Raw genomic sequence first — 22031 nt, 5'->3', positions numbered from 1 at the left:
GCTACGTTGTTCTTGTCAGAGATCATCACGTGCCAGAAAATGTAGAGAAGTGAGCAGTTTCACTTACCTGACAAATATATTCTGGCACAGGGCTATCTGAGACAGCACAATAGAATTAGAATAATAAAACTGTTAAAAATAAAATGCACATCTATTTCTCTTTTACAGTCAGCTCACCACTGGCAGATGCTAAAATCTCAAGAGGATTTCACAGATCCACAGGACACCTCAGCAGTGCTTAGTTTTCTGTTTGAATCTGATTTAGCTGAAAGGTACAGCTAGACACATAGCTCCCAACTGGCTATCAGTATGAAAAAAATCAAAGACTGAAAGTTGTCCTTATTTCTAAACCAAGTTGCAATCTGTGCTCATCCAGCTCAAAATTCAACTTTCACAAAAAACACCTTAAAGTCTCAAGGGAGACCTAGTAATCTACTTAAAAAATGGATGGCTGTCAATCACTGGCATCATGCAGAGAGGGAAGAACAAATCTGCAAAAAGGGTGTTGAATTTAAATAGGTGGGTGTTTAATTAGAGGAAAACGGTTTCATAACTTACAGAGAATCCAAATTGTGAGACAAGCTGTGAAGGGGACATTTGAAGTCCTGCATAGTGTGACCTATTACTGAGGAATAAACTCAACAACTATAATTTACATATTGTTTATTTTTTCATAGAGTCTGTGATGTTTCTGATGTGTGGGAACCTGAAACAAATATGTAAGAAGTCATGATCTCTGTTGTGGAGCACTCATTACCTTAAGGGAGAACAATTAAATTGGCCAAAAGAAGAAAGCTGAAAGATATTACAATGCAGCCAAGCAAATGAATGGGGAATACTTTGGCTCTAGTCACAGTGAATAGAACCACAACACAATAGTTCTATTCACTGAAGTATTTTTTGACCAATAGGTGGTTTGTTGAGGGGGAAAAAAGGAACAACTATAAGTAAGTGGAAACTTAAACCTGCATGACAATTATGGTTTTGGAACTATGTAAAAAAAGAATCTTACAAGCATTGTTAAAAGCTTTTGTTTTAAGCTGAGGGTTTTTTAGCTAAATTCTCAGGTTTTTTGGTGATTACCATAAAGCAGCTAGGAAGAGGAGTCCTTGAAGGTCCTGCCTCTCTGAAGCCACAGTCAGAGGCCACATGTCAGGAATTCTGACAATCTCTTCTTCAAAGCCCTCAAAAAATGGATCTGATGTAGACAGGCTGTGCTACAGATGAGCTCCTCTTTCTTAGGAGCGTACTCTTAAAGACTGGAATATTGAATTTGTTGTGATAGAGTTGTCTCACTTCCCTGCTTTCAGAGTTTTCAGCATGTGTAAATAAATAATTGCATATTCATTGCAGCAAGGCCTGGAAATCAGCTCTCCCCTAATATCCAAACTGTAAAGCTGTTTTTCTTGGGCCTGAAGTGCTTTCTCTTGCATTGAGTTAGAGTCAAAAAATCAATTAATTTTGTCCTCTAATCAAGACTAATTTATGGATTACTAAAATCAGATTTGATGCAACTCAAACATTTGCAAGATTATTCACTGGAAAAAAACCTTCCAGCACTAATTAAGTACCAGACTACAAGATGGCATAGTTTCCAGGCATGTGAAGGGATTTTTAACTCAGATCTGCTTCTAAGCCATACCCTTTTATTGGCTTTTAGCAAACAAAGTGGTGTGTGCAAGCATGAATAGCATAAGCATCATGTAATACTAGTGGAGTTCCTAAGAGTTTGCTGTAACTCCAGTGTTTCTGAGAATGTTAAATGTTTGCTCAAATACAAATGTAAGGGGGAAAACAAATAGAATTAAATATTGTGCCTGTGTACAATATTTAAATACAAATTCAATATTGTACTTGTACTTGTGGCCCTGAACAACGCTGAAATTCAAAAAAAGTGAGGGCTCTTACATCTAGGGATTAATAAATTGTCAGGTAGTTTAAAAAATGTACTAGTTGCCCATTCTGTTCAAAAGACTGAACTAAGCCTCAAGCTGACCTCAAGATTTACAAGCTGAGGGAAACTATTTAGTCACCAAGACCAACAAATTACCAAAATCTCATTCAAAAAAGAATGACAAAAGCCGTGTTTCCTGAAGCACACTGCCCTGCAGGTATCTCATCACAGTGTCATTGCCCTAATCAGATCTCCTGGCACTGCTTCTGGTGACTTAGACATAGCCCCAGTTTTGACTTACATCAAATCAATTCTAAATAAATCCAATGTTAGCTGCTGGATTTTCTGGAAAGTCTGGGATTCAAATAATTTTCTCATTCTTTGCCTAGCTGGAAAAAAAGAGAGGAATTTCTCTCCTCATAGCATTGTGTGTATTCAGATCTTGGCTGCTAGTAAGGACAAGATGTAACTAAGTAATAACATTTTTCTGTTTGGCCTTGTGCCTGTGTAGAGTGTATTTCACTGCTCAGTAGCCTGTTGAACTAGGCAAGAAGGGGAAGGGAAAGACTCATTTCCATATTATCTGCACATGCTTGGCACACAATCCTTTGGAGCAACTGCATAATTAGAAAATAGGATGATATGGAAGGGATTATTTTTTTAATATGTAGTCCTCCTTCAAATATGTTTTGTTCTAAATAGCCATGTGAATATTAAAGTAACAACTTCTCGTTCCTAATAGGTTGCCTAGAATAAATAAGTAAAAAAAATAAGCCTTGCAAAATATGCTAATTTGGGCCTAGGATGATAATTTATTTATAATGTATTCCTCCTCTCCCCATCAAAGCCCTCTCAGCATTATACAAAGAATTATAAACCATATTAGAAACGTCATTAAATAGTAAAAATAGTAAAACTGGACCTGAGCCACGTGGGAAAGGGGGTTGGGAAGTGTTACAGGTTGCAGCCCTGAAAACCAGTTAATTCAAGTCCAACTGTCCACCTTTTTTTTTTTTAATCAGAATATCCCTATTTTTATTAGATGGCCTCTAGTTAATTTGCTGATCAAAGTGTGCATACTGTTCTGCTTCAGCTGGTTTTATTGAACTTAGAAGCTCAGGATTCCAGCTGCAGGTGCCGTTATACTGCTGAGCACTTAGCTTTACAATTTCTTCTCTTTTTATCTTGATAGCAACACAGTCACTGCTACAAGTATGGTACTGCCTCCTCTGTTTCACTTCTGATTTTTATTTCTATATTATTGGCAAAAGGTGCTAGGTGGGAAGAGAGCAGTCTGGTTTTGTGCTGAGCTCTTGAAGCAGTGACGCTGTTGGCCTGTGACATCTCCTGCCATGCATGATGGTTCTGATTTCAAAGGACTTTCCTCAGGGTGAATTGACAGGATAACCCGTGTCCCTTAGTCATCATCTTTTTGTGTGACTAGACTGCCAAATCAGAGGCCTCTCTCAAGAACCTGATGGCCATAGCAGTTCAGAGGGTAGGGATTCACTGCTTTTTGTGGGGCAGGTGCTCGCCCTCAGGGAACTGGATCAAAGCCCACCAGCTCTTCTGAACAATATCCACTTGACTGTGGTGCTGTTTGAAGACATTTCTGCCCCTTAGGCAGAGATGACCCTTCTTGCACCTCTGGTAACTGAAAGGTCTCCACGAACATTTCCAGTTTGCTTCAGGAGAAGACAGAAAATATTCTTGGGATGGCAATGGACAACACGCAAGGATTGATACACAGCTGAGGGTGACACCTTGTAGCAGATGTAGACAGAAGAGCACATCTGTTCTTTTCTTTGTGAAAGCAGAACAGCAGCAAATCAGCTAAATTTGAACCATTCTAGGCAAATTCTGTGTTTGTGAAATTCCCTGTGTATAAAATCATAGAATGATTGAGATCGGAAAAGACCTCTGAGATCATCAAGTCCAAGCTTTAATGATTTCACAATTGCAAAACATGAAAAGGTAGAAATTACTTTTAGATTTTCAAAAGAAGTGGTTAAAAGGTTATCTTTTGGCTTTCAAATGTTAAAAGTGACGCTGTATATTTTCTGTATATTTTCTCTGAGGAGAGAAAATGTTCTGTTAAGAGTCAGTTTTGATCAACCAGGTTACATCAAAATTTCATTCTCTTCCAAAGGAAAATGTTTTTACCATTTATATTATCCAGCCTTCTTTTTCGGTATTATTGCTGCTGCCACACTGTGTTTTCCTCTTTTATCATTTTTATGATGAGAAACATCACAAAATCTATACCAGGCTACAGCCACCCTGGTTTCAGCCAGAATTAGTTGAGAATATAGCTTATGCTGAGTTCTCCAATGTTTTCTCAGCAGAAATATCTATTTCACTGACTTGGAGCCTTTCTGGAGAAGGTGTTAATTTTTTACCAAATTTCACAGAATAAAATCCTAAAAATACCCAATCCATGTTTTCAATTTCAAAATTGCTTTTGTTTAAAAAGTATGTTTGATTGCATTATGACAGAAAACAGAAGAGCTGATTTGAGGATAAATTATCTGAAATGAACCCTTTTTGTATGGGAAATTTCAAGCTTTTGTGTTGTTGTTCAGATCAAGCAAAGTCTTCAAGTGACTGTTAAAAGTTCATAAGGCTCAGAAATTTCCCATTTCAGGTAACAAAGAGCAGCAAGAGATCTGTAATTTGCTTCATATTTCAGAAAATTACAATATGTGGTAGTTCAAATTAAAAAAGGTATTTGAAGATCAGGTTGGGGTTTTTTCCCCAGTGTGGCACTGTAACAGTCAATCCAATTAAGACACCTGTGGTGTGTTTCTTGTTACAATAAAGCAAATTAATTGATTTTTTTTTTTTTTCCCTGTTCCATTTTGAGAGAAAATCAGTTTTTCTAACATCTTGTATCAGTGAGAGCTCAGGAGAGTTGCAGTGGTCTGGTAGCTCTTAATGATACCTATTTGTTTTGCTCTAGTTTTCCAGATCAAGATATTCGCAGGGCAGCAGTCCAACAAATAGAAAATGTGTCAAATGATGAATTGTTAGAATACCTCCCACAGCTGGTTCAGGTAAGGAGGAAATTGATAGCCAAGGGAATCTCCTGTCCAGATCAATAACTTCATTAAATACTTTTTATGCTTTTAGGTTGGTTGATACATTGTAAGAGGAACAAATAAGTCTGGTCAACTGATGCAATGAGTGGATTAAAAACAGGGCTGAGGGAGAGACTGTTTCCAACTTAGGAGGATGGAATTGTTTTGGCATGCTGATTGAGCTTTCATATATAGCACATGAAGGTATTTTGCAGTAACAAAGAAAAGTAAAAAGTGCATCTGAGCAAGAGAAATTCTGCTCAGGTAGCAGGGCTTCACTGCAGTCAAGGAAGGAAGTGCTCTTGCCACAAATCACTGGGTTTTTAATTCCACATACACTGAGAAAAACACTGCCAACACAAAGTGGACATTTGGGTGTAGAATTGTCTCTGTGGAGATGTACACTGCATTTTACTGGAAATTAATGTTTTGCAAGTTATGGCATCACTGCTTCCAAAGCCCTTGGTGATTGACTAGGTCCTGTGTTGGGGTTGAGCAGGAAGTTTGGAAAGCTTTATCCCCTTACTTCATAGCACTGTGCATATGGATGACTCACTATCCACACTGCAGAGTTCTCAGAGTTTCTTTCTGTGCTTGTGATATGTGCTTATCTAGATAGATATCTCTGTGTGCATTTATGAATATATTCATGTAATCCACTACTGTGAGCCAGTGGAACCTTCACAGCTTTCCAGCATTCACAAACTGCTGTGACCTTTCACCTTCCACAGCTTCTGTCCTAAAATAAGTTTATTTTCCTAACCAGATAATCAGATAAAAAATTAAATATAGCACTGAGAGGTTTAAGTGGGGGAAGAGAAGCTGCATATTTACGTGCATGTTAGCAACAGAATCAGGATGGTATCTGTCTGTCTTCCAGGTGGTGGCAGACCCTTGTGAACAGAACTTTCATTGCATTGCCAGAGCAAACTCCATGTGTCTGATTGCTTTGTTCAAACTAAGCTCTGGGTCCCTTCTGATTAGCTTAGTTATAAAGGAAAGACACCAAGGCCAGCAGAAAATTCATTTTTATTATGAATTTTTCTGTTAAGGTGCTCAAGTTTGAGTGGAGTCTCGAAAGCCCTCTGGTGAAACTCCTGCTGAATCGTTCTCTTCAGAGCATCCAAGTAGCCCATCAGCTTTACTGGTAAGATATTTGCCACTGTTACCATAGTCATCTTCTGCCACAGTGAAATTTATCCATTATTCCATTGGTGAAAAACCCTTTTTTTGGTTTAAAATCAACAGAAAAACTAGGTTTTGCTCCTTCCCTTTCAGCACTGGGTTTGGGTAACTTGTATGAAAGACCCACTTATCTCTGCCTTCGTCCTGCCCCTAGGCAGGAGGAAGAGGGGGAAGTCCTGTTCCCTAAGATACTATTTGTTTTTATCAGCATTTTTTGGTTTGAGCCAAAAATAATCCGCCCCAAAATTTACAAGCATTGGTTTACTTTTAAAGGGTGCTGCTTTTGTGGTTTCCCTGACCTCTCTTGAAGTTGTCAGAATTCTCATGTGTGTCAGTATGTGTCTTACCCCTTTTTATATCAGTCTGCCTCCTGATGGTAGAGTTTCCAACAGTCCTGTTTCATGATTATGGAGATGTACCAGGCCTGGCAGGAACTGCCATTCACCACCCACCTCTGCAATACAAGGGGTCCTCTTACTGTGTTATTGCATGAGGTGATTATTGTGTTTGTTGTGCTGTTATCTCAAGGCTGTCTGAGAAAGAATGTGGCTTTCTGATGTCTCAACGTCTGCCCTGTGATCTGAAAATCAAACTCGGGTGTGTTTCCTTTTTTTTTTTTTTTTTCCCCATCTTTAGTAATGATGGATGAACTGAGCTTTCATTTACAGTTCAACTGGTTCAGATCCCTTGAACCAAAGCTTTCCTCCCTGCAAAGGAAAGAAAACAATTTGAATTGTAGTCATTTGGTTGATGAAGTGTGGGGTTGGGAAGAGCATAAATAATACTTTCATACCTGCATGGTCTCTGGAAGTGTTTGTGGGGATAAAACAGAATTATTAATGTGTTTGTTTTGCTGAAATGAGTAGGATAATGTGCCTAATGAGCTTATCTTTCAAATAAAGAGAAGCCACACTTAGCAAGCCATTTTTCAACAGTGCCTGAAATACTCCTGAGACAATTTCTACTAACATTAAACTTAGTCATACTGGACATAAAATATCCAGTCTGGAATTCCAAAATATGCCCTAAGAGTTGGTAGTGTTCCTATACAATTAGAAATTATATCTAGGGTTCAGTGGGCAGGGGATCATCATTAGTTTGCCTGTTTTCTTTAACTCCTCTCTTCTTCTCAGAAGAAAAATTACTGTCTGCAGCCTTCTTCCTCTTTACTTTGCAGTGCAAATCCCTATTTTCCCCCAAATTTTGCTCAAGCTGTCTAATATCATAACCTTGGGTAATATAGGGCAGGTATTCCATCCTGAATAACATATATGGTTATCTGACACAGTGCAAAGTGGCAAAATGAATTTATTTGATATATAGCTTAATGCATGGGATAACTACATCCATATCAAGTAGGTTTTTTGTCAAGGCTCACTGTGTTCTCTGGCTTTCAACTGGAAGTAGCGCTGTTCATGCTGGTTACCTCTTTTATTTAAGTGTTTAGTTCAAATGTTTCAGTCTAAACTGAGAACATAAATGTGGCAAACGTCTCTTTGAACTTTGCTGCTTGTATTCATCATATACACTTAGGGGGTTTTTTGGTTACTCTGCTCCACCATGTTCTTCAGTAGTAAACTGTTTTCTACCTAACAATCCACCTTATGTAATTACTCATATTCCTGTTTCCATATTTTAAAAGGCAGTTTCCCAAGCCATAAATTCTACTCACTAAGTTTACCAGTAATTTCGTGACTTTTCTTAATAACATCTTAAATAATTAATAAAAGCTTTCCTTCACAAATTGAATTTCAGTCATTACAAAAGTAAGGGGAAACAGAGGTTCTCTTCCACTTATTTCTAAAAAGACTTTTAAAAGAAGTTCAGTGATTTAATACTGTGGGGAGCACATGTGTGCATGTACACTCACATAACTTCTTTTAAGAAATGTGATTAGGTTATGTTTTATTCTCACGTGTCACATTCTGTTTCATTACCAAATTAGCTATCAGGAAGCAAGGACTGGTAAAAAAAAACTTCAGTAACAAGTTTATATTTATTTTTAATTGCAATAAATGACATTAGCATTCTACTCTTAAATAATACAACAATGTGCACACTTTACCTGCCCAAAAGAAGACTTGGGAAAGAGGGCTAATGCGATATAGAAAACTGATGAAGTGGTTTCAGAGCCACAAGGGAAAATTCAACTGATTTTAACTTCCATGTTTTGCAATTCTATTGTAAATCTAGAAATTAATTACTAGAAAAGGTGGTGACTGTCAACACTAACTTATTCTAATAACAAATACTATTTATAATAAGATGTCAGTTCTTTCAAATTGACTTGATTTCCCTGCAGGTCAGAGATAAGCAGCTACCCAACAGTGGTGTACCATCTCATCACCTTTTTAATATTCATGTTGGATAGTAAATTGTTAATTTCTTTTCATCAAGCAGTGATAAGTTTGTCTGAAGATTTTATTTAAAAATTATGAGGCAGTAGCTGGTGAAGGTGGACAGAACAGAGAGAATATTCATTCTTGGAATATATCTTCAGCTGTTGTACATCAGGATAGTTTCAGTCTGTGCTTGTATCTGTTGCAGATTTGTTCCATTCATTCTGCTATTGAGAATGAGAAGGATCTTACACCCTGTTTGAATGTTTGGGGTTTTTCTTATCATTTCTGTCTTTTCCCTTCTCTAAATTCTTGAGGAATCTGGGCCATCTGCATCTATCAGTGTTTTAGCTCCTCGTTGGTCCTTCTGAATTCCCTCCCCTTCCCAAGGAGACTAAAATTTGCCCGTGCACACTGTGCCAGCACAGAACTCATGTATCACTTAAATCCCATTTTAGTTTTATTGCAGGACTTCCCAATGTCCATGAGACATGGAGAATTATCCCACTACCTTCTAGACATTCTCTCTGATGCTAGTCCCACCAGGGAAGTGAGAAGGCTGGAGCAAGTTTCCCCATTCCCTGATGCTATGGTGACAAGTTACTAAACTGATTCTAGCAAAGCACAAAAGTTTGCTTGAGGGGAAAGAAACCTGCTGAGCCCTTTTGGGCCCTTCTGCTCGCAGAAAGCTGCTGTTTATCTCCTTGCTACTTGATGTTTCACACACAGGTGGGTTTTTGTCAGCTTTTGTGCTGGAGTTTTAATCCACCTGGCATCCTGCCAGTCAGTTTCCCTCCTGCTTGAGTGTTTTTGGCTTTTAGCTGCTGTCACAGGTGGCAGCTGCAGGGTGGAATCAGAACAGCTGGCTGGGGCAGCAGGTGGCCAGGAGAGTGTTTCACAGATGGTTGCCTTCCACAGGAGGATTGAATAACGTGGAAAAATAGTGTCCTCCAGGATCTGTGGCAGCTGCTTGAAGGTGGTGCTAAGGAACAGATTCCATCGTCATGGAAGAGTGGGAGTGTTTGTAAATTTTGCTGGAGCATGAGAATCTGGTTTGTTTAGCTCAATAAAAGAAAAAGTCAGGTGCAAACCTTGCTGAAGTCAAAATGTCCTTTTGTAGTTTGTCTTCTAAGTCACTAAAACTTTGTAGAACTTTCCTAGATTTTGGCATTTCTAAACTATACTTGACTGACAAGAGAAAAGGGAGTAGTCTTCTTTTACCAAGTCCACAGCTTGTAGAAAAGAAAGAATGAGTTTAAAAAGGAACCTGGGGGAATGCAGCACACTGGAAACAATGTGAATCAGACTATTGATTTCATGGCTAGAACATAATATTTTATTTCTTTTTCTATATATACAGAAAAAGGACTATAAGAAGTAAAAAGAACACAAGCAATGTATAAAAGTTTAAAAAGATCCCAGTTACACTTTTTTGATATTGGCATGTTTCTACTTCAATACTTTCTTCTCCAAAATCATTGCCAGTGTTTCATTCAGCACTCCAGCACTGGAACAATTGCTTCATATTATTTGAAGGGAAATATATTTTTTACTGTCAAAACCTGTCTACATTAACCATAATTTACTTAAAGAGTTCAAGAGAAGGAATAAATCGAGCAGATACTCATTTGTCCAGCACTCTTAATTATCTGAACATTAAACAGATGACCATCCTCCAGATCTTTTTCTTCCTGCATTATCATATCTTTCCCTGACAGTCAGAAGTTATCAAGTCTGCTAATTGGTAAATGAACTTCCTAAATAGCTGTGCAGAGCAGGCTGAAAACCCCAGCCCATTAAAATGACATGAATATAAATACAAAAGATGCCTGTTCTTGTTTTCGTGTTAATTTGGTCCTCCTTACTGAGCAGAATCAAAACACATTTAATCATGTGTGTAACTTTAAACCTGTGTAGGAATAGCCAGTCCAAGTAAATGTTCATTTCAACTGAGTGGTGCTTGTGAATTTCACTGGAAGTCGGAGTACTTGATGTGATCGTTATGTTCTGGACTGCAGAGAACCTCAACCATAGATCACACCTTGGTATTTTAGTTCTGAAATCATAATTCTTGTTTATGTAATGCCAGTAATTTGTTTTTTCTGTAGTTACTTATGGGTGTAGTAAATAACACCATTAGAGCATTATTTGTGTGAGATAATGATTCAGACAACTTCTGTGCTAAGTGCTTCATTATTAGCTGTGTGGGCCTTGGGTTATTGCCTTGTGAAACAGACAGATAATTATTTTGTTTCCTAATATACAGACTTTCCATTTTCTCGGACTCCAGTGTTAGAAAAAGGTGATGTCAAATGAAACAAAGAGATTGTTGTGAAGAAGCAACAACTGTTGAGTTTGACCTCTAGTAGTTACAGACTTAATGAGAAAACAGTATATTCAAATCAACAAAACCATATCTTACATTTAATTAAACACATTTTAGATCTCAAGAAGCAACTTAGTATTTTAGAGTCACTTTTTGCCATCCCTGAAGACAGAGGAGTGAACTGGCTTTGACCTCAGCTGGAATTGATAAAAGGATGTACTAGCTGGAGGAATAGAGGACTGGGGGGCAAGACCACATTTTAAACTTTCAAAATTGTAATAAAAAGGAAAATGAAAATAAATTCCAAAGAATTAAAAAATCAAATTGGAAGCACGATTGGGAAAGGTTAACAATGAATCTAAGCATGGCATTTTAACATTTAAACTATAAAGAGGGAGTTAGTTTTCCCACACTGTTAAAAACTACAGCTTTTTAAGAAAGAAATCTGTTTAAAAATTATTAAAGCACAAAGCTATGCTTTCTTGTAATTTAGTGAATATGAGAGAATCCGGTGAGTCACTGGCAGAGGACATAAATAACATAGCTCTGTGTGTGTCTGTTTTTAATTATTTTAATGATTCTTAGTAGAGTGAACATGTTCCTGAATGCCTAGAAATCTGGGAATGCTGGGTGGTTTTCCACACCCTGTGCAAGCCCGAAAGGGAAGAGGTGAGGTACCCTGGTGATCATGTATCAGTATGAGCGTGGAGTGAAGCATCATTAATTTTATTGGGTCAGGCAAATATTCAGCTGCAGTGAGTAAGTTACTGAACACAGAGATAACTCTGTGTGTGTCCCAACCTTTGGAACAGAGGGAATTCCATGCCAAAAGTCATATTCAAGAAGGATTAATGTTATCAAGTGAAGCATAAAAAGCCTGTAAATGCCAGTTATTAGTGCGTGTTACTGTAGTGAAAAAACACACCACAGTGCATGTGCACAAGTGAACCTACTTAGAACTGCAAAGATAAACTAGAAAAGGTGACTGTGTTCTGAAAAGCTTTGATCCTTTTAGCTGCTCCATGATTTATAAGGTAGCACTAAGGAAAAAGTTTTTCAGTACATTGTTTTTCCAAATACGGCTTCTCTGATTTGTTTTGCACTTGGCTCCTTTTACAGTTAAAAATCCTGGAGCTGACAAATCTGGTTTTTCAGCTATGCCAGAAAACTCCCTACAAGCTTCAAGTTATATCTGTCCTAACCCCTCCAGTAATGCAGCTGAATGTGAAAGATGGGTTTGCCTTTTGGATCTGCTCTGTAGGAAGGATTGCACAGAGCATCGTGGTGGTCTCTTACAGTGTCTCTCCAATGCTGGGATGTGATGCTGAGCAGTTTTAAGGAAGCAGAGAGGGCATCACCAAGGAAGGGAGTCCTAGCAGGGTTCTGTGCAGGTGTCACACACAGCTTTCATCTGTGCCTTCTTTTTTTTTTCCTTTCTTCTTTTTTCCTATTAAAATTATTTTGTTGTTGCTTCTTTCAAAAACAAAACAGGGAGCCAAAATCTTTCCTCATGGATACCTCATGCTTGTCCCAGATGGACATTTGGGGATATAAACCAGAGTAGTAATAAGTCAGGAAATTTTTGAGGAAACATTCATCTAGCTCTGCCACTTCACATGGATGATTTTCAGCCATGAATTTGAAGGATGTGGAATTACTTTGATTTTTTTGTACTGTACAAAGCTACTGGAAAAAGATGCCTGAATCTAACCCTAGAAGTAGTTTCTTGACACTGAAATTTTCTTTAGGCTAGGCCAGTACTGAGTGGCCAACTTCAATAATGCGAAATGTCCAAATCATAAATAACAGTAGCCGCAATTTAAGAGTGATGCAAATTTCCCAAATCAGGTTGCAATGATTTTGGAGAGATGAAGCCTCAGCTGGAAAGCAAAGAGCATGGAGAGAACCTCCTGTGATTCTCAGCTGAGCAGCTGCTCTGGTGAAATGCTGCCTCTGCAGCCCAGAGCAATCCTGCAGTTGAGAGGGGTCCTCCAGTGGGCTGCTTCTGTGCTGCAGTGATTCTGAGTGCTCAGGTGAAATACTGGGAGAGGATGCCTCACTGCAAATTCTTCAGAAGTATCTAAAAAAAATTTTTATTTCACTTTCAGGTTTTACATTTTGTGAATATTTGGGAAAAAAAATTAAATGTATTTCTTTTGTATGAAACTTTTGTTCTGCTAGAAATGGCAATTATTGTACTCAAAATGAGTCTGCAGATGTTTCAAAATAGCATCACATTATGTAAAACATTTTATAACTCTTTCTCTGTTATAGGTCTTTTTCTCTTTCCACCTTAGCAAGCTTTTGGGTTTTAACAATAGCTGTTTGAACCAATTTTGGACAAAATTTGACTTGAGCTACCCCAGAGAGTTCTTTTCAATCCATTTTTCTCAGAACACAAAGTTTTTGCCTCATGACTAGAATAAATGCAGTTCAGGCCCTGATTTCCCTGGACTGATATGTCTGGAGTACTCATTTCTAGTTAGGCTGTTGATCACAGCCTGGTCTGACAGGCTGGAGTTTTGTAAATCATTCCTATTTCTGAGCACTGTCAGTGAGAACTTCAAGGAGAAGTATTGATAGACAGAGAGAGGCTTCAAGTGGATACACGACATCCAGTGTAATGAGTTATTGGCTGGCTTAATGTTGCCGTCAGTTGTGTGTTTTCTGTGGTTAATATTTCTAGGTTTAGTCATCACTCTCCACCAGAATGAAAACTGGGCCTTGGACCTTTGCCTAAGTAACTGAAACATTCAAAAAAATAGAATAATGAATTAGACATTGTTGAATATGTTCCATCAGTGCATGATTTAACAGAAAATTACTTTGTAATATTCCTTCAATTTTGCATAATTTTTCTTAGAAAAGAATTCCCTAATGGAACCCCAAATATAATTATGAACACATTTTAAAAGAAATAAATAAATAAACTAGAATAAAAGACAATATTTCTAGGCAGGAGAGGGGAAGGATTGATAAAAGGTCCTGTCAGGATAACAGTGCAGAAGTCCTATAACTCAGTATGTTTAGGTGTTTGCAGATGATGACTATTTCAGGATTAAACTCCTAAAGCCCTTACTGTTTGAAAATATTTCCCTAAATATTAATTGCTTTCAGAATGCTCACCCATAATCAATGGTATATTAGTCTGTAATCAGAATGATGGCATTTGGATGGAAACCAAATTAAAAATCATTTGGGAGAAGAGAGAAAGAGCTGTCAGATGAGTTGCCTTTGAGTGGCTCTTTTGCTTGAACAACATTGCTGTGATGTTGTAATAACCTCCTTTTAAACAAGAGAATTATTCAAGGGACCACTATGTCGTCTTCTTCAGTGCTTTCTTGGCAAAGAGCCCACTTGGTTGCAACTGGTGTGTATATTGGATCCTTGAATTAAACAACAGAAAGTGACCAGTGAATCTAAAAGAATTAAAATTCCTTTCAAATCTAAAACCTGTAAAACTCTACCCAGTGGGTCATACAAGCCACAGGCATCTCTGCCAAATGACAGACAGCTGAATTGTCCTTTAGCTTTCTCTGTGGTGTCTGACGAATACACAGGATACTGTTTGGTAAAGTTCAGTGTGAGAAAAGAGACAACTCTTACTTAAATTAAAAAAATTAAAATAATTTATTGAAAACAGAAAAATTGAAAAATTACAGAAATTAGAAAAATATAAAAATTTGGGATCCTATGGCTCAGTAGATGGTATGCCCCAGGAGCGCAGGGATCTGAGATCTTCTGGCTGAGACAGCACTGGACCTCAGGTAGAGAAAAAGGACTTGCAGTGCTGGGCTGACTTTTAGCTGGGCCAAAGTCAGGAGAAAAAAAAAAATTATTAAAGGCTCCTTAATAGGAGTAAGGCTTTTAATGCCCAGCACTGATGTCCACCACAGCTAGCCTGCAGAGGTCTCTCTGTTTTATAGTGCCTTTGCTCCGCCCCAGCCCACCTACAGCCCGCCCCTTCGGTTTAAAGTGATTGGTGCTTTCCCTTTGAGAGATCATCTCAGCCCACCAATGGCTCGTCGTTGTCAGAGGGGTGGTATCAGTTGAGATAAGGGTGGTAAAATGCCCTCATTAAAACTCAGGTTGCCAAGGAGCTTGCCTGCAGGGTAAGGGCTATGGGGCTAAAAATAGCTGGTGGCTGTTAGAACTGGGGTTTTGGAGTTAGTCCTTGGACTAAAGTGCAAAGTAAAAACCCTTGAAAAAAATATTAAAATACATCTAATACATTTTAAAACACTTGTAAAAGTAGACAATGAACATAGGAAAGATAACTCTTATGGCGTACAGGCGGTTTAAAGTTTGAAAAGGGGACATAAGTTGGGGATTTTTAACTGGGGAATTTTTAACTGGGAATGGTGCAAATAAACTACTTTGAACAACTGAAAACACTAATAATAGAACTTAATTTTTGTACCTGGGCTGATGGGTTAATTTTAACATTCAATTTAAAAATATTTAACTCAGAATTAATTAATTAAGGCACTTAAAATGCAAAGACCAAGCACAATTAGAGGTTTCATATCTGACATTCAGCGCATCATTTTTTGTTGCAGAAAGAAAATCAGGCTGCAAGAGCTGAATTTTTCTCCGAAAGGCCTTTATCCCTGTGTAAAGGCATTCAGAGTTATCCCAATATTGTGTCAATGGTGGGTGGCTGACAGAGTCATGTAAAGTGCAAGGAATTTTTCACTGACTTTTTTTACATGTCCATCAAAATAAAATCTTTTCACAGAAACATGGAGCTTAGGGGTAAACATTCAGACAGCGTGTCAAAAAGCCCCAATTCCTCTGCTTGTCACTGGAGATGTAAATCATCGCATCCATACTAAAGCAAGTCACCAGCACGCTTCCAACTCAATTTAGAGATACAATGCATGTTTTAAGACAATCCCTAATACAAAGTTTGTTATTTCAGGTACATGTCCCTCTCATGGTGGTCATTGAGTTGCTTAATCCTACTCCATTAACAGGTCTTATTTAGCTTGAAAACACACTGTCTTTTAGGCATAGTAATTTTTGAAATGCCTTGGGTATCTCACCTCTGCAGTGTGTTGCCTGGCTGCTGTTCACTGCTGGCTCTGACTTCAGGGAAAACCTTATGTTAAGGAAAAAAATTTTAAAAGTAGTTTAAAAAAAGTGTTATGGAGTGCAGGTTTTAAGTGGGATAAACTGCAGGCAGCATATATATATGGGAAATTATTTCTCTGTAAATTTATCAAAGCCTCAGTGCTGGAGTAGCTATTGTTTTTCATTTGTCTATCTTTCAGAGAGTTAGCACAAATTACCTCCACTGAAAATTTTAAATGGTGAATACAAATTTGTTCATATTAATTCTTTTTTTTTTTCTACTCAGGATTTTTTCTAGTTCAGGATTTAGTGGACAGTAGAATAATAATGCACTGGCTGAGTGCTTTCTGGCTCAAAAGTGGCTGCAAGCTGTGCAAGCAAAGCACAGTGGAGCAGCTCTTAGAGTGGTGAAGGTTCTGTTGTGTGAATAAACAGATATGGAAATAAAGCCAATATCTTTTGTCAGCATTAGAGGTAGTATAGGTATTATAATAACATCACATAGTAACAAAAGTTATTGAGTGTTTACTTGAATAGTGGCACATACACAGGTGGATGATCCTTTCAAATCAGCACCCTCCCTCTTTCACAAAATGAGATTTCCTTTCTTATCTAATAAGTGGTTTGTAGAGCTCAAATCCTTGGATATAAAGGGTGACCCTTAAGTATTTCAGTGTAAACAGCAAAGCCACCTTCAACATATCTCTCAATAAAATCCTGTTTTATGCTTCTTATGCTTGATTTTTCTAGCTTGTGTAGCAAGGCTTATATCCAAGTAGATTAAAAAAATAATTTTTTTTCCCTTACGTAAGTGCTCAGTTTTCATGTTCAGCCTCCCCCAGCAATTGTTCACAGTCTGTCATCCAGTGAAATTAAAATAACTTCCCCCAAGGCCTCCTTCCACTTCATTCCCAAGATTCTTCTAGATTCACTTGGAAGTGGGGAGAGGATGCAATGTGCAAAGTAGCATGATTCTGGCAGTGGAAAGGGTTGAAACTGGGAATTCCCTCCACCTGGCTCTGCAAACACTTCTGTGTATTCTGCTTCAAGATCCCAACTCTTCTACCAGAAACAGAAGTCTGAGCGGCGTTCACTGGTTTGGGAAAGGAGGAAATCACCACCATGTTCCCAGTGTTTGCACAGAAGTGTGGATCTGATTGAAGTGACACAAAATATGCTTTAGGCAGGCGAAGGAGCAAAGAGTGATCACTGAGGGACTAAAGGACAGCAAGCAAAATATTTTTGTAGGAGGAAGGATGCAGAAAAGCAAGAGTAGAGCAGACATAAGTAGTACTGTAAGTAACACGGTTCTGCTGTGTTCTAATAATCCTTTTTACCAGCAGTTAAATTTAGATTCAGGTGACTTCCCAAGAGAACTGGGAGATTTAGAACCAGTTCCATAAAAAAGCATTATTCCCAAGTATAACCTGTGCCACTACTCTACCCTTCCTGTATAGTGTAATTTGGATTCCTACATTGCTGTATGTTCCCCTGAAGACCCTTGTGCCTAGAAATGTAACCTCTCTGTGCTTCTGTTTCAGTCTAAGTTACAGACTCTAGAAAACAAACAGACATCAATCTCTCCTTTTGGAAAAGCCCCTGGAGACTCATACTTGATCACTTCCCACAAATCCTGAGGCTGACTGAACTGTCCCCCTTTGCCTGACATAACTTCTCTGAGAACCTGAAGGACTTGGGGCCAAAGAGTGGTAAATAGGCAGCTGTTCATTCAGAGAATGAAGCCCTTGCATTTTGTGCACTGCAAACACACGAGAGGATTTTGCCCAGGCAGTGCCATAGGCAAAACCCCAATGTCTGTTACTTTACACACAAGGATAGTTCTGATAGACTCGGTTTAGACAGTGTAAAGAGTAATGTGCAGTCTTTGTTCCTAGCCTAAAATTAATCTGTATCACAGGAATTTTGAAATATTCACTGTTCTGTGACAGCTGGGCTCGGGCTTGAAGGGCTTGCCAGAAATTGCCCTCCAGTTTCAGTGCGGTTCATGGGGCTGAAGACAGACCAGAGTGACACTCACAGCTTAGAAAAGCAGCTCTTGGCACACTTACTCATGTTCCTGCCTGTCACTCAGACACATCTTTTGAAACTCCTCTTGTTCTGGGCACCCACAATGTTCTGGTCAAGTCGCACCGCTGTTCCTTCCGCTGTCCCAGGAACTCTCCCAACCTGCAGCCGAGGGCAGGCCCTCTGAGCAGCCTGATCCCATAGCAGAGGTAGCTCTGATTAGAGCAGGGGCCAGAGCAGGGGATCTTCAGAGGTCCCTCCTGACATCATTTACCTGTTCCTGTACATTGCAAATGAATTCTGCAACTGTCTTTGCTTCTTTACTGGTTCTGTTTCCACAGTCCTTCCATTCTTGAGCCACCAGGACAGTCCTTAGATAAGGGCTTGCACAAAGGGTGCTCTCACCTTTGGAAGGATTGAGAAAGTTATGAGTGTTTTCCAAATAACCAGTTTTGTAGTAGGTGCTGTCTCTTGGATGGAGTCTTTCACCAGTAACTTTCTGTAGTGTTCCACACAGGTGATGTTCAGCTGAAAGACTGTCATGGTGAAACCCACGGGATACACATTTTTAACATCATAATAAGAGCAAATGGCACAAAAATAGAGATGTGCTCTTTCTTCTGTAGCATCTGAAGAAACCAAGCCTGAAGGCAAGCTGAACAAACCCAAAATTATTTAGAAGGGGGAAAAAAATAGCTAGAGGGGCTGAGTTCAACACTGCTTAAATGAAGAGTTTTTTCTTTTGTTCATTTGTTTCAATCAGTCCTTCCACAGACATATAATGGAAAATATGAAGGAAAGTTGTTAAAATAAATATCTTTAAGAGAAATTACCTGATTATTCCATTCTTCCCACATCACCAGTCACATGCTTGCATATAAAGGTTCTACAGCTAGGCAGAAAACATAAAATCCCATGATGATATTATTTGAAAAATAGCTTTACAAAAAGCCATAAGTTATAAGTGACAGCAAATGCTCTTTAGAATAAGAAACCAGTAGTTTTCAATTAGTGTTAAATGAGAAATTATGTTATGTCAGCTGATATTAAATCAGTATAAATGTCTGGATTAATACAAAATTATCTGATGTCTGGAAAAAAATTTAATTTACTGAATTGGTATTAATCAGGCTCGTTAGCTTTGGTGTGGCAGCTGCCATCTTGGCTAATGAAGAGGGGACTGAACAGGGGTTTCCACAGTCAAATTCATTGGCTTGGACTAACTGAAAGAACAGTCCCTCATCATGAGTATTGTAACACATTATACATTTTTAACTGAAGGAAGACCTCGTTTGTACATCAGCAAGGGAGGTGAGGTTCTGTCTGGGAAAAAAGCCATTTGCAATAATTATCCTGTGAGCGCTGGATGTGGAGAAGGTCAAACAGTAAACAAGATTTTGACGTTTCTGTAGCATTTCCTTTGTTGAGTCTGGTATTAAAAGTCAGTATTTATTCTTCTACTTAACCTGCTCCACAGTGTCATTCAGTGGGTGTGAGGATTTCTATCAGGAGAAGCACTTTAATTTAATTAAACTTTTCTGATAGGTGCTGCTTAGCCAGCTTTTGAGTGCCTCAGATCTCATGCATGTACTTTTGTGGATGGGGCAGTTTGTCAAAGGGGTTTGAAGCAGCCACGGTGGCAAACATTCCTGCACTGCCAGTGCTTTGTTGTGGGTGTCACTCAGAAGGACATTGCTTGGTCATGGGATGAAAATGGAGCCTCGTTCAAAGGATGCCCTATTTTAAATCCTTTTTGCACATCAATTCAAAGCTGAACACGTGCTGTCTTCAGCTGTTGCTTAGCTTTGGTTTTAGGAGTTTTTAAACTAGCAATTTAAAGGTGATTTAAACAATAATGTGCCTGGCTCACCTATGGCTGCCAGCCCATGAGTATTGCTGGTAGAAAAAATCTGGCACTTACCCATATTAATTTTTGGCATGCACGGATTTTTGGTCTGTCAGCAGAGTACACATCTAGGAAGAAATGTGGCTGATTCAGGGGTATTCCCCGAGCACATATATGGTAGGAGAGGAGAGGAAAGATGGAATTTCTGCATCTCAGTCCTCCATCCAGCTGCAGCCTCACAGGGACTGAGCACAAGGACAGCACTCTGAGGGCAAGAAAGATGCCGACAGCAGAGCCAGGGAGCTTCAAAGTCCCAGGAGCATTCTGTGTCAGATGGCGGATCTATATTTATTCTGCCAATGCAGTGACTGTCCCTGGAGAGCTTGCTCCACTCTACCTGACTCAGGACATATTGAAATATGACATCTGCTTGCTGCAATAATACTTCCACAAATGTGATTGTGAATCTTGGAACCAGACCTGGACTTTTTATCACAACAACTGAATCTTAATTCTGTTTTCTTATGAGCAAAAAAAATGCCTGGGGCTGTTATTGTCTCCCATATGATTGAAAGATGCTGGCTAGATGGGTTCCCACATGGGAAGGAGGTAGCAATGTTATTAAAAAGACCTATTTGCAATGGCATTTACCTCTGGCATAAGAGCAGCTTAGAAACAAACACAGCATTCTGTGGAAAGCCTATGAGAAATAATTCTCTCCACTTCTGAAAAGCAAAACAGAAGCACAGGGAAATAAAATAATTTTGCCAAGGTTACCTCTCAAGTTAAATTCAGGATGGATTTTCATTCTCATATCTGCCTAGAATTCTGACATTAAAATCTATGGATTTTAACACCAAGGTTAAAATTCAGTTTGATCTGAAGAGAGTGATGCAAGATTTCTTTGGTAAAAGCTTAAGAAGTAACACCATCTTGGTTAGGGGTTCATTAAAAGGGATTTTACTTTATTCAGAAGTTTATTCAGACCTGGTGCCACAGCTGAACATGTCTCAGCAGAGCTGAGATGGACTTTTAAACATAGATGAAACTCTGTGTCTATTCCCAGCAATGAAAGAGCAACAAGGTGCCTGAAGTGAGAGATTAATTTCACCAAGCCTCTGCAAATTAAGCCAACCCAATTTCGTGTAGGTCTCTGCCTCATTTTCCTACTGTGCCTGCCCTCCAGCTCTTCTGTTTTCCATGGTAACTAGGCCAGCTGTCGACTAGGGAAATACCCTTGGGCCATCTTAAAAAGAAAGGTTTTCTCTTACTACTATATTATAGCAAGCTTTCCCTGGTACATGGGCTTAACTTCAAATTCCCACTTCTCTATTTACAAAGCCAATATTTGGTGGCAATAAGGCAGTGAAATGGAAGGAAAAATCAGAACCAGACCAGTATTTAAAAAGGAGAAGTCTAAAGTTATTTCCATCTCTGCTCTGCTCTCCTACCTTTGCAAGAGATACTACTGCTATGTATAACGTGGAGCAAAAAATTAGTAGAGGCCAAGAGAAGAGGAAGCAAAATAAAACCAGAGAGAAAGAAATAAAACAGGCCTAGAAAAGTTATGAAGATAGAAATATTCTTCTTTGCCATGTAAACGCTTGTTCTTCTTTGCTGAAACCATCTTTCATGGTCTCCTCTATTTTGATTAAATTAAAACATGGTAGCTATCATCTCATTTGAAGATTCCAGAGTAGCATTATGCAAAAAGAGAGCTGTAGTCCAGAGATTTTTCCCTTAAAAAAGTCAGAATCATGAAAAGATGAAAAAGTGTGATTTGGACTCTAAAGACTCCCCCATTGAAAAGTCTGATTTTCTCTCTTCTATTCCCTGAAAACAAATGAGTTATGTTTGAAGTGTAAGGGACCATATGTCTTCATGATGCCACATTGTGTGAGCTCTGAAAGTTCTCTCCAGTCATTCTGTTGACACAGTCAGCCAGGTACAGGCACAGAACTAACACGGTGCTGTGATCCCACGATCTGATCCGTGCATCCCTTCTTCTTGTGCAGCACTGAGCTGCCACACAGCAAACTGACACAAAAAAGAGGCTTGACATCTTAACAGAAAGCACACTCTGTCACATATGAGAGGTCTCCTGCAAACAGCATTTTGCCATCTTGTAATTACACTGAGGTACCAGGATTGCTGAAACACTTACAGCAGTACCTGGGGAGGCTCATTTTTCCTCCCTGTTCCTGTTAGGCAGTGATCTGAATAAAGTTCCCTTTGATAGATATTGGGAAAATAAGATAAGCTGGGC

The 22031-nt window shown here is 38.8% G+C and overlaps 1 protein-coding gene across 5 annotated transcripts in view; it reads left to right on the top strand.

The window, feature by feature from the left end:
* Positions 1–22031, top strand: part of PIK3C2G (phosphatidylinositol-4-phosphate 3-kinase catalytic subunit type 2 gamma) — a 212025-nt gene that overhangs the window by 101513 nt on the left and 88481 nt on the right. For all 5 annotated transcript variants that reach the window (XR_011148031.1, XM_069003543.1, XM_069003544.1 and 2 more), the window contains 2 exons: positions 4854–4947; positions 6024–6118. Coding sequence is in view for 4 of the 5 variants with exons in the window: in XM_069003543.1 (XP_068859644.1) it covers positions 4854–4947; positions 6024–6118 (189 nt within the window). In the remaining variant the exon portion in view is untranslated. The remainder of the gene's footprint in view (positions 1–4853; positions 4948–6023; positions 6119–22031) is intronic.

This window comes from Aphelocoma coerulescens, chromosome 1A (genome assembly GCF_041296385.1).
Source record: "Aphelocoma coerulescens isolate FSJ_1873_10779 chromosome 1A, UR_Acoe_1.0, whole genome shotgun sequence".
Classification (NCBI taxonomy): Eukaryota; Metazoa; Chordata; class Aves; order Passeriformes; family Corvidae; genus Aphelocoma; species Aphelocoma coerulescens.
Note: the sequence above shows the minus strand (reverse complement) of the source record. Positions and strands in the feature narration are given on the sequence as shown.